The 12,973-nt window shown below is 42.4% G+C and overlaps 2 protein-coding genes across 47 annotated transcripts in view; one reads left to right on the top strand and one right to left on the bottom strand.

Moving 5' to 3' along the window:
- The window catches only part of LOC310675380 (mediator of RNA polymerase II transcription subunit 22), a 241,906-nt gene that overhangs the window by 145,839 nt on the left and 83,094 nt on the right, over window positions 1–12,973 (bottom strand). The gene's annotated exons all lie outside the window — the stretch shown is intronic.
- Window positions 1–12,973, top strand: part of LMO7 (LIM domain 7) — a 151,140-nt gene that overhangs the window by 103,567 nt on the left and 34,600 nt on the right. For all 46 annotated transcript variants that reach the window (XM_083435765.1, XM_083435747.1, XM_083435768.1 and 43 more), the window contains 4 exons: window positions 3,761–3,878; window positions 6,219–6,361; window positions 7,453–7,882; window positions 8,474–8,815. In XM_083435765.1, the coding sequence (XP_083291891.1) occupies window positions 3,761–3,878; window positions 6,219–6,361; window positions 7,453–7,882; window positions 8,474–8,815 (1,033 nt within the window). The remainder of the gene's footprint in view (window positions 1–3,760; window positions 3,879–6,218; window positions 6,362–7,452; window positions 7,883–8,473; window positions 8,816–12,973) is intronic.

Below are 12,973 nucleotides of genomic sequence, written 5' to 3'. Positions count from 1 at the left end.
CTTAGGCTCCTCTTCCAGTTCTTTCCCTGACTTCACCCAGGACAGAGCTTCCCCCGTATGACTCCTCTTCAGCATATTTTTGTAATTATTATTCCTTCTTAGTTTTTTTTTCCTTTTTAGTCTCTCATTCCTCCCTCCCCCCCAAATTCTCAAAGGAGGAAAGAAAAGACCTTTGTATTGTCTATGAACTTTCTCTCTTCTGTTTGCCTAGCCCCCCTTCCGCACAACTCCCTCTGGAAGGACAGCAAAAGCTTGAACAAAAAACAACACTTGAGGGATGTTGGGGAGGGAAGAATACAACACTTTTGCTGTCACCACCGAGGGGCCTTTGTGCAAGCAGTGCCACCAGTATCTAAAGGCCACTGGTTAGCAGCATCCCTGCCCATTTCACACCACTCCCAGCCAACAGAAATTTCTCTCATCTGGGGCAGCATTTCTCAGGACGCAGTGGTCCATAATCCTCTTTACTGTGAGAGAACAGAAGGCCTTAAAAGAGGAGACATTCACACATTGACCATCACCCACAGTTATGATACAGAAGGGGCCTGTGATGAGAGAGGGTCCACTTCAGTTGGGTGTGGAGTCCTCAGTGTTCTTCCCATATGGCACCATCTTAGAGGCCAGTTACTATTTTTGTACACAAAAGCACCTGCATTGTGCCCTCCTGTCCCCCAGGGGAAGCTTCCAGTTTAGCACTTCCTTCCCTCCTTCTAGAGGAATGAATGATCAGAAACATTAAGCAGCCAGACCTGGCAGATATCTCTGCTCAGCTGTTTCACCAGAGCAGAGAAGGGACATCTCAAAACCTCTAAGGTCCTCCCAGGTTGACCACCTTATCAAAAACACCCATCCAAACAGCCCCTTGGCTCCACCCCTTGCTCATCAGAAGGTTCTCAGCAAAGTTGTACAGTCTCTCATGACCTTACAGCCTCATCCCAGGTGCTTGCCTTCCAAAAGGAATGAGGAAAACAAAGGCCATGTAGCACTGCTCTTGTACCCTCTACACATGGAGTGATTGCAATTCCCGTGAGTATCCCGGCAAAGAAAGAAGAGGGAAGCTGTTTTCCGGAGGAATTCCCCCGTCTAGTCTCTTCATAATGAGGATTCCATGCCTTTACCATCTAAGTCTTATCTCCATCCTAGATTTACAATCTGAAACTCCAGAAGCTTTTCAGCCAGTTTCCAGATGAGCATCTGTTTTCACTGAATCCAAGCCAACTCTTCTTTGTTGTTGTTCATTTTTTCCCTGATATGATTGATCAGGAATGGGCAAATAGCTTACAAAGCAAAAAAGTTATTAGCTTACCCCAAAAGCGCTATAAATTACCTGAAAAATTTATGGAGGCACTTAAAACCTCAGTAGTAGAGACTTCACTGCCAGCACTGCTATTGAGCTCTGTTATTCTCTTGAAAGGGACCATGGAGATGGGGAGTAGGGAGCAAGCCAAGCTCTTGAAAAGAGTCACGTGCTTCTGCCTTACCCCTCCAAATCCCCACCACTTTTTGACAGAGCCACAAGAACTGGCTTACCTCTTGCCTGATGCAAGGACTTGGGTGACACAACCCTTCAAACGAGCTCTACCAGAATTGGCCTGGCTGGTTAAAATCTATAAGAACAGAGGTGGCTGCTATCTCTGGAAGGGTCCCCGTCCCCCGTCCCCCGTAACTATAACAGCTCACAGAGTATCTGAATTGGAAGCCTTCTTTGTGAGAGAAAATGTGTGTAACTTCCACAACGAGAGTCAGATGAATCCAGCATTTATTCCAAAGGTCAGCTTGTTCTTATACAAAGAACAAGAACTGATCCCACCACCTTTTTTATCTCCAACTCTCTCATCCAAGGCAGAGGATTTGACCTCCATCAAACTTAGTCAGATGGCTCAATTCCTTGTTGGTCTCCTTCAACCTTATATCTTTAGGTGAGAAAGTATCTAGTGCGACCTTGGTCATAGGCTTAATCCTGCACCTTTCTAGCCTGTGACACTAAACATTTAACAAAACCTTGCTGCATCTCATCATTAGCTTCACCAACAAATGCCCTATTTGTGAAGATCTGCAGGGCCACCTCATCAAAGTCTTTCTCCACAGTAAATCTTTTCCACTGGTCCTTTTTTTACATCCTGACCCACCTGAGTATCAAGTTAGCATAGTTTCTTATGAGAGAAAGATCAAAGATTTAAAAAGTGAATCCACCATTTTTCTCTTGTCTTGACACAAGTAGTGTGTTTCTTACTGTTTTGGGAACTGTATATACTATTTCTGTCTCAGGCTTTGCCGTGGGACAGAACTAGACAAGGTTTTTTCTCTGCTTTCCTGGGAAATTGGTGGCTATAACTCAGCATTTTGGATGGCTCATTCATCCCAACTGGAAAGAATATTCGCAATGAGTAACAAACATTCATTTCTAGCTACTATTTATCAGACAATCCACAACATAAAGCAAGCTATGAGAGAGAGAGAGAGAGAGAGAGAGAGAGAGAGAGAGAAGACGACGACGACGACGACGACGATACCTTCCATTGTCCCTGAACCCAGTCCCAAAGAAAAATACGCTTTGCACAGCAGTATTTTGAACTATATTCTTACTGTTTGTATGGGATTGTAGTCGTGGCAGACAGCTTTTGCAAACAATATTTTTGTTGGAAAAGCAGGATGAAACAAATATTTGCAAACACTTATATGAGCAGATACCCTAACAACACTAAACTAATGAAAAATACAGAGCATGATTGCTACTGAAATGCTGCTTAAAGGAAAGCTCTGGCGTTTACTTTAGATAATGCTATCAGATTATATGCATGTAGGTTGCCTTTGTTTGGGAGCTGAATGCTGCATTGTAGAATACAATGTGCATGAGCGTTTTGTGACTTTATTTCAATCTTGTCTAATGTCTCTCGTGGCTTTTTGGCAATGACCTTTGGAAATGGACTAGATTTGTAGTAAGTATTCAGATAACTCCACAATAAGTTGTTATATGCTGCCAAAATCAGCAAGGGTATGAAAGGAGTACTAAAGACTTAGCTGGAATTTCCATTCCTTAACGGAGGCTGCATGTAATATATTTAGGTCTTCTGTTGCTTTAACCAAGTTAATAGTTGTAAAGTTGTTTGACTTCCTGGGGAAACTTTTGACTTGAGTAATTTCTCCCCCCTATAAAAACCATTGACTTGTAACAAACATTGTAAACATTTAAAAGTGCAAATACATTAGATTTTTTAAGCCTTTTTAAACTTCATTCAGTAACTGGGGTGCAGTCAATGTTTCTATTATTTCATACAGTGTGATCCTAAGTATGTTTACAGAGTAGTAAATCCCACTTGATTTAATGGGACTTGCTCCCCAGTGTGTGTTGTTCAGAGTACAACCATAATATTTAACTTCCAGCTTCATCAGCCAATATTGGGCTTTATGGTCTAGCCCTCTGTAAGCAGTTAAAGAGGGAGACATTGTTTGTGATGACAGCAGGAAATGATTTGCTGTTAAAGTGACACCACATAAACAAAACAATCCTAGTTCTAAAGTATATTATCAATATCAGAGTGTACTGTGGTATATTCCTGTCAAGTGAAAAAATCCTCTCTTAGATGGTCATATAAACATCTGAGCACCAACAATATAAATGTATAATTTCAAGAAGTCCCTTACTGTTTTTAGTGCAGTTTGGTTTATTGAATGGATAGTTTAGCTCCCTCTCCAAAGTAATTGTTACTCCCCATTAAGGCCATTTGAAACTTAAACATAATGATGTGTTGACTCCTAGGAGCAAATCCTTGAATGATGTCAGTGCAGATGAGCTCCAAACGATCCGTCAATTGCGTTATGAGGAGCTTCAGAGAATAAGGACTCAGCTACAAGAACAAGATGAACAATGGCAAGACGTAAGTATAGTCACACACCACCTCAATCTCCACGAACAGAGCGAGATTCCAGGGGTTGCAGGAGCTTTCACTGGGGTCTGTGTTTCCTTTTGGAAAAAGAGGCACAGTGGAGACTGCAGTGTCTTTATGACAGAGCCAGTGTGGTGTAGTGGTTGAGAGCGGTAGTCTTGTAATCTGGGGAACCGGGTTCGCGTCTCCGCTCCTCCACATGCAGCTGCTGGGTGACCTTGGGCCAGTCACACTTCTTTGAAGTCTCAGCCCCATTCACCTCACAGAGTGTTTGTTGTGGGGGAGGAAGGGAAAGGAGAATGTTAGCCGCTTTGAGACTCCTTAAAGGGAGTGAAAGGCGGGATATCAAATCCAAACTCCTCCTCCTCTTCTTCTTCTTCTTCTGATAGATCAGGCTTCCTCAACCTCGGCCCTCCAGATGTTTTTGGCCTACAACTCCCATGATCCCTAGCTAGCAGGACCGGTGGTCAGGGATGATGGGAATTGTAGTCTCAAAACATCTAGAGGGCCAAGGTTGAGGAAGCCTGTGGTAGATGGTTTAATTGCACATATACATAACCTGTACCTGCTGTGGAGGTGTTTCTGAGCATTACATTCCAAGCGGCGCCAGCTTCTTCCAAAAGCAGCAGTGTCCCTGCTCTGCTGCTTACCTTCCCCCGAGAATGGTCACATCCCACCTGTTCTAGCCTTGCTCTTTTGTAATGCACAAATAATCCCTACTCATCTGTATTCTCACACCTAGGTCTTCAATCCTTTGACCCCCAGGTTCTCACCTCAAAGGAAATTAGGCTGTCTCCAGTACCTTTGAACCCAGGTTGACACCACAGGATTAAGGGTGTCTGGCACATGGTCCAGCACACAGGGTTTGATTTAGATGGGCCCTCAAACATGCTAATTAAAAGATTAACGGGGACTATTACGCATCTTAAATACACACCCGGATTTATCTTAAACACACTTGAGTCAATCTATCTCCTCCAAGGAAATTAGCTATGATGCTCTCTAACCTTAACCTATAAATCTATGACCTATAAACCCCCTAACTTATAAATATTTAACAGCATGTTGAAGATGCACTTCAAATCCTGCAGCATGAAGATCCTTCAACAGTCAAAGGGAAGCAAAAAGTGGGTGGTACCAATTAGAATTCAGTGCTCCTTACTTTCAGGTAAAATGCAGAGTCACTTTGCAAATAGTCTAATTCAGGCCTAAAATTAAAAAAAAAAGGAATGGGTGGGCACAGGAAGAGGTAAGCACTCCACTCCCATTTATTCTGCCTTCAAATCTCTGCCCCCCTTGCCTTTAATTTGGGAGGGGTGTGGCAATTCCAAAAATCCAGATTTGTTTTCTGGGCACAGAGCCTTGGAGGCACCACAGGGGGCGCTGCAGCTATGATGTGGAATGGAAGGTAAGAGGCAGGGGGCACCGAATTTGGCTTGGGAAAAGGACGCTGCTGGAATTTAAGAACTCAAGGTCCACCACTGGTCATGATTATGTACAGTTATTCAGTTTTAAGTCATGAGGAATCTAGAGTTCGTGGCCACTTCAAGATAGCACAGGACAAGGATCTGTATACCTCTCCTTGAGGAAAAGGGAGAGGAATTATATTTTCTCTTGCAGCTCTTTTGTCTTGCACTACAAGACGAAGGGCTGTAAATGGCGAAAACTGACTGTAGGGATGGCACTGTTGTCCGTGGAACAAAAGCAGGGGAATTCAATTCCCAACCTGGGCGGTTTTCAAGAGGTGCCAAGAGCCTGTTAAATCGGAATGCCTCATGCAGGTACCCAAGGTACATTTTGGGGTGGACCATTTTTCCAGACAACTGTCATTCACATAATTAAAAAGAGCCTGTATTTCTATACTGTATCCAACAGGAAACAATAAAAAATACTGTCCTGAACTGTTCTGACAAGCTAAACATAAAATACACACTTGTGTTCCTATTTTGTTTGAACAAAAGTATCTTTAAAATTAGACCTCCATTGACTGTTGTTGTGAAAGGGAAGAGCAAATATTTACACTGACAAATTTGCTTTTGAGACAGTGTACTTCCTTTTCCCTTGCAAAGTCTTTATGCTTTTAAACATGAGACTACTATCTTCTTCACCTGAACAGAAGACAGCCACTGCCCAGCTCTTTTAGAGACAATTTTGCAGGAAGATACTTGAGAATGCAGGAACACTAGACATGTAGAGTGAAATTAGAGCGCCTGAACATCCAGTCAGAATGAGCACTCTTGGATAGGTAATGAGATCCGTGAGCATTCACAGCAGTAGCCCTTACCAAGGTCTGTAGGAAATGCAGTGTTCATTTGCCTGATTTGTACTCAGGATTTGGCAAAATGGAAAAGCCGTCGTAAGAGCCACACTTCTGATTTGCAAAAGAAAAAGGAGGAGAGAGAAGAAATTGAGCGGAGAACTTCTGAGAGTTCCGAAAGACGCGGCAAATCTCTGAGAGAAATGCAGAGGGACAGGTAACGTTGGCAAACAATATTTAGCATTTTGAACAGCTCCCTCTGTTTATTTAGAAGTAGGTTGCACAGAGTTTAAATGACTTCCTTTGTAGAAAGGGTCATTAGGATGGAGCCAAAAGCCTTTTCAGCACTCAAGTGTGACTATTTCAGTCTTTTCCTCCATGGTTACTGATTCATTCAGTACTTAAGAAGTGATTAAGATGATTTCTGCTAATAAAATGATTTTCACTGTATATTAATCACCTTAGTAGATTTTTTAAAAAAGGAGTGAATAATTAAGTTCTAATTTAAGTTTAAATTTATGGATCCCTTTTCAATCCTATTGCCTTTTCAAACTAAAATGATTGGTAGAGTTTGCACCCAGATCCTAAAACTATTTGTATGAAGTAAGACCCATTGATTGCATTGTGACTTGCTTCTGACTAAGTATGCCTGCGGTAAGAGTATTTGTGGTTGTGCTTCTAGCTGGTAGGGTGACGTCTTTCTAGATTATTAAAAAACCTGATATTTGTCTATCTGAGCTATTCTTGGTACAATACGACAAAGGCTTTTGCATGTCTTTGTCCCAACTCAACTGTTGAGTGAATGCGGCGTGTTCCCAGTGGAATCAGAAGCAAATGAAAGCCTTTATTAAGCCTTTCTTAAGACATAACAAATAAAATGGCAACTGAGAGATGCCCGTATTGAAATATCTCTAGTTTCTTAAATAAAACCCTTTATTTGAAAAGCCTACATTGAACCACAATAAAACATACAAACTGCAGTACACGATCACAGCATAATCCTGAGAATAAGTCTCAGTGAACTCAGTATTACAGGATTGCACTATATATTGGGCACCCAGCCATAAGAAACGTCTTCCTAAATGTGCCAAAGAGAAGGTTATTTGTGGAAACACCTAACATTCTGAAAATATACATAGTACTATATGTAAAGAGAGAGAGAGAGAATTGTGATTAAGCTTGTGTAATAGCCACAAACCTTTCTACTGTTCTGTCTTCACTTCAGAGTACACCTAATAGCGAAATGATGACTGAAACCCCACCTGTTCTTTATGTCACTGATGTCGTAATGCACTTTCCCCCCCTTAGGGAGGGCAGAGATCAAGGGCTCTATAGCAGCGCTGAGCATCGGGCGGAAAACAGGCGAATGTATTTGTCAAACGACGATGTGTTTAGTGGAGAGCAAATTCCTTCAAGGCCTTCAAAAGAGCACCTTGTTGAAAACGATGCTGCCGGCTCCTTGAAGAATGAGGGAAACAGTCAAGAGAGCAATAAGGGAACGGAGAGCTATGCAAGAATCGAATCTCCAGCTCCACCTAAGAGTATGGCAGAAGAAAAGCACCAGCCCCCTTTGTCAACATATCATTCAGTAAATGCACCAATTGGGGCAGCTCGGGTTTCAGCTTCTCTCCCAAGAAGTTACCAGAAAACCGATACGGCCAGACTAACGTCTGTGGTTACACCTAGGCCCTTTGGTGTCCATTCGAGAGGAATCTCATCACTTCCTAGGTCATTTACGGTAAAAATAAAATAAAATCATCTTTCTAATGTCTCTGTGGGTAACTCTTCTGAATAAACTCAAAGGAGCTTTCACTCCCCCCCCCCCACCATGTAGAAATGATTAAAAATGTGTTGCAGTAACATTGAGTAGTTACTTGGTCTAGTGCCTAAAACATATAGACAGATGTTTCTGTATAAACTAATATTTTGGGGGAAATGATATTAAATTGTTTTGCCTCATAAAGACTTGCAACAGACAATGACGTTGCTGCTAAAGGAGAACAGAGCAATAAATGCATTTTGTGCTGCTTCTTTTCAGTGGATCTGTGTCTCTGTTACGTCAGGCTACCCCAACTCATGATGTTAAAGGGTTTAATTTAATTACCTTTATATACTGCAGCACAGGCAGTTTATTCCTTGAATATTTTACTCTGACCAAAGCTATATAATTTTTACTTTTTGAAATCTACTTGATGATGCCAGTCAGTAGCGGGCAGAGGGCCTGAGAAAACATGAGGAAGAAGGCAAACATTTAGGGCGACATGTTGAAACCAATTGTAAATAATAATCTTTTTTTAAAAAAACCACCAACTAATACCTCCTTTCCTAGATGGATGATGCCCCAAAATATAATGGAGAAGTAGATGTGTCCAAGAGAACTCAGTACGCATTCACCAGCAATTCACTTTCTAAGCCAGAAGCTGGACAAAGCCAATCTATAAGTGACCTAAGAAGTGCTGAGGACAAGACTTGGACAAGATACTCATCTGCTGAGGACAAGACAAAGACAAGACAATCGCCTACAGAGAATGCTGCCATTGCGAGCGAAGGTGCAGATGTTAATCACTTGGGCCCTAAATCAGAGCATCATACTACCCATGACTCAGTTGCAGCTGGGTCTTCAGCAGCAGAACAAACAAGCCACCCAGAGACCGAGGTTTCAAGAGAACAAGTGAGTATGGAGAGATGCTAGCATTTACACATTGTAATGCTTTGTTGGCTGTTGTTGGTGTGCTAGGAGCAGTGGGCACAGGAGGATATGCATGGTCTCTGTCCAAGGTGAACTGTAATTTTACATTTGGCAGGTGAGACTCGGATAGGAGGAAGTCCTTTCAGATACAGAATGGAAAATAAGGCAGCAGTATTGGCTAGGGCAGTTCAAGAGAGATTTAGCCTGATGAGTAGAGTTATTTAGATTCAACACGCACACAATGCATGCTAGTAAATTTACCTGCTAGTAAATCCCTTCCAGAAAAGTTAGAATAGTGGCTTGGGGGAGTAGGGCCATGCCAATAGTTTCCATGAGGATTTTGGATTTTTGCAGGTGGAGAAATAATTTCTAGAAGTAGTATGGCAGCAAATTAAAGATAATGGTCCATATTTTCTAAATTAAGGAACTCATCTGTTGGTGGTTAATCTTTGATCCTTGTGTTAAATTTGCAGCTGGTTTAGTTGTGCTTTTTAGTGGTGTTTGTACTGTTTTCGTAAGTCACTTGCAAGATACAAGGCAGGAAAGTCAAGCTGCAAGTGTTTCAACTGAACCTGCACAAAAAAGATTGAGGTGGCATTAGCAAGGCAGCGTAATGAAATTCTTAGGGCAAATAATAGATAAACAATAACTGAAACTGCTGTGTTTGGGTTGAAGCCTGAATTACTGAAGGCAACAGTAGGTTCATTCATCTTCCCAAGACACTTTGTGTTTCTTATTGATGTCCTGACGGATGTGGGCCTGAAATAATTTTCCAGTTTGTAATATAAACATGCAATTGTTGGGTGGCTTGTTCTGCTAGTTCTGCATTCACAATTATTTGCAACACTTTAACCAGGTGTTGCGGATTATCTGACTTTTCCCCTGCAGTCAGTTTAATAATATAGTACATTTCCATCCCGGAAGGGCAAATGTCTTAAGAAGAGATTAGCTTTGAACATTTGTTTATAAACTTGCTAAGTATTCTTCACCTTCCATTTTTATTTTTCTCTGTCTTGTTCTTGCTACTCCCAGCTCATGAAGTGTTCAGTTAAACTTTGAAGTGAATCTCCTTCCATCATACTCTTTTCAAACTGTTTCTGCAAATGCTGACATCTTGATCCGCAGACTAAATAAGCACATGTGCATGGGAGAAGATGTCTGAGCTTGTGTGCTGTTTGATGGTGTCTTCCTAGCTGTTCCCATTGGTAAAAGAAAACTGAACAGCTGTAGGGTTACCATATTTCAAAAAGTAAAAACCAGGACACCCCAATTTTTTTTGTAGATAAACTTGAGCTTCTTGTACAAGAAGGCCAAAAAGCCCGCACTTTTTCGATTGACTTGCCTAAGATCCACGACAGAGGCCACCTTTCAGAAATTCCCCTAGATGTCAATTCCACCTTTGAAATCCCGGTAATGTCCGGGGAAATCCGGACGTATGGCAGCCCAAACACCAGAATGTCTCTTCATTAATGGCAAATGCTATAGCACAAACATCACTTGGCTGTATACGCTATAAGACGCACCAGACCACAAGACGCACCTTGTTTTTGGAGGAGGAAAACAAGAAAAAAAATATTCTGAATCTCAGAAGCCAGAACAGCAAGAGGGATCGCTGCGCAGTGAAAGCAGCAATCCCTCTTGCTGTTCTGGCTTCTGGGATAGCTGTGCAGCCTGCATTCGCTCCATAAGACGCACACACATTTCCCCTTACTTTTTAGGAGGGAAAAAGTGAGTCTTATAGAGCAAAAAATACGGTAATTCTTCTGAGCTTGAACTTACCCCACTGCTATGGGTTTGCAGTCTCGCAAGATACGAAAGTGATTTAATTCCAGCTTCAGAAACTAGAGCTTTTTTAATGATACTGACAGAAGCTGTTGTGTCCCTATCGTTCCTCACTTAGAAATGTAAAATTAGTGTCAGCAGCCAGAACTTTGGTACCCTTGTATCTTGCAACATTTAATGACTATCCACTTAGTGAGTAGCATTCCTTACTTTCCTTGTAAGTATTATTTATCTTAGAGCAAGGAAATGTTAATTAGACCCTGGGATGTTGATCCATGAGGCAACTTTCCCAGACAGGTGTCTAATCCCTAGGTGTGGCTTTTAAAAAAAGTTAACCCATATCTTAAAAGAAATCTTAATGCAACCCTTTTCTAACTTTTCTAACATTTTTTCTTACAATTGATTGTCATTTGGGAAGCCAAATAATAGGTTTCCAAATCGGCGTAATTCATTTTGCAATTCTAAGCATCTGAAATATGTATCCCAACTAGTACAATAAATGCAGGTATAATGAAAGGGGAGAAGCACTGACAACAGAGAGTAGTGTCTTGAGTGATGCATATCCTGGTGATTCAGATCACATCCACACTATGCATTTAAAGAATCATGGGAACTGTAGTTCACTAAGAGTGCTGGGAATTGCAGCTCTGGGATGGGTGAACTACAGGTCTCAGGATTCTTTGTAGGAAGCCATGTGCTTTAAATGTTTGGTGTGGATGTGACCTCAAATATGGGGAGGCCTAGCCTCTGTGCATTTCCCCTTTCCCTTTACCCCACATATTTAGTACAGCCTCATTGGGTCAGACAAAAGATCTCTCTGAGCCAACATCCTGTTCCCCGCAGTGACCAGCTAGATGCCTCTGGGAAGGTCATGTGAAGTCAGCAGCCCTCTCCTTTTGTTCCGAACAAACATTTATTCCCAGTCAACTTATTCTGAAAGTTGCAAGGAGATTGTTGATTGCCTATTTAGCTGCTGAAATGCAGGTACGGTTTGAATAAAAGGCAATAATTCTTTTGTCCTTGAGCCTCTGGGAAGCAGAAATTTGAGCCTGGGTGCAATTCAATGCACTAAATAATACCCCAAGACTAGAATTGTTTCTGCTGCTTAGACAAAGATAGCACACATTGATTGGGGGAGCTTGCATTTAAATGTGTTCAGTGAGATTTAGAAATCAGACTACACTTTATGGCAAGGGTTTACTCTTACCTTAAATGTTTCCACTTGATTATATTTATCTTCTCCCAACCTGTAACATCAACACCCTTTCCCCTTAAGGTAGAGGAAGGTGTTGCTGGACTCCCACCATCCCTGGCCATCGGCCATGCTAGCTGGGAATGATGTCAGTGGTAGTCTGACAACCTCTGGAGGGCTGAAGGCTCCCCATCCCTGCCTTAAAGCTTTTCCATTCAGGCTTGCTCTCTGTTGGCTGTGAATGTGTTTATCCATTTCATCATTGCCATTGTGCTTTAATGCCACCTTTAGGATAGGCCAGGAAAGGAATTCGTGTAAATAAGTGGGTGGGTTACCTTTTGCAGCCCAAGGGCCACATTGCCTCATGGGCAGCCTTCTGGGGGCCACATGCCTGTAGTGGATATGCAGCCAGCCAGAGGCAAAAGCATCAGGTGTTGCTTTTCCTTTTCGTACAGTAAGGGTACATTGCAGCCACAGAAAAGTCTCAGGTTTGTACAAGACTGTCTTGCCAGAGTGGTGCATGCTCTAGTTATCTCCCGCTTGGACTACTGCAATGCGCTCTACGTGGGGCTACCTTTGAAGGAGACTCGGAAACTGCAGTTAATCCAAAATGCGGCAGCTAGACTGATGACTGGGAGTGGCTGCCGAGACCATATAACACCGGTCTTGTAAGAACTACACTGGCTCCCAGTATGTTTCCGAGCACAATTCAAAGTGTTGGTGCTGACCTTTAAAGCCTTAAACGGCCTCAGTCCTGTATACCTGAAGGAGCATCTCCATCACCATCATCCAGCCCGGACACTGAGGTGTCATTCATAGGAACATAAGAGGAGTTTGCTTGGTCATCCCAGTTGCTTATCTTGTCCAGCAACATGTTCGGCCCAGGATACCTGAAGGAGCGTCTCCACCCCCATCGTTCAGCCCGGAAACTGGGGTCCATTTCTGAGGGCCTTCTGGCGGTTCCCTTGCTGCAAGAAGTGAGGTTACAGGGAACCAGGCAGAGGGCCTTCTGGATAGTGGCGCCTGCCCTGTGGAACGCCCTCCCAGCAGATGTCAAGGCAATAAACAACTATTTTACTTTTAAAAGACAACTGAAGGCGGCCCTGTTTAGGGAAGTTTTTAATGTCTAACACTGTATTGTTTTTAATATTCGGTTGGAAGCCACC

Source organism: Podarcis tiliguerta (assembly GCF_965153285.1).
Source record: "Podarcis tiliguerta genome assembly, chromosome: 4".
In the NCBI taxonomy this organism is placed as follows: Eukaryota; Metazoa; Chordata; class Lepidosauria; order Squamata; family Lacertidae; genus Podarcis; species Podarcis tiliguerta.
Note: the sequence above shows the minus strand (reverse complement) of the source record. Positions and strands in the feature narration are given on the sequence as shown.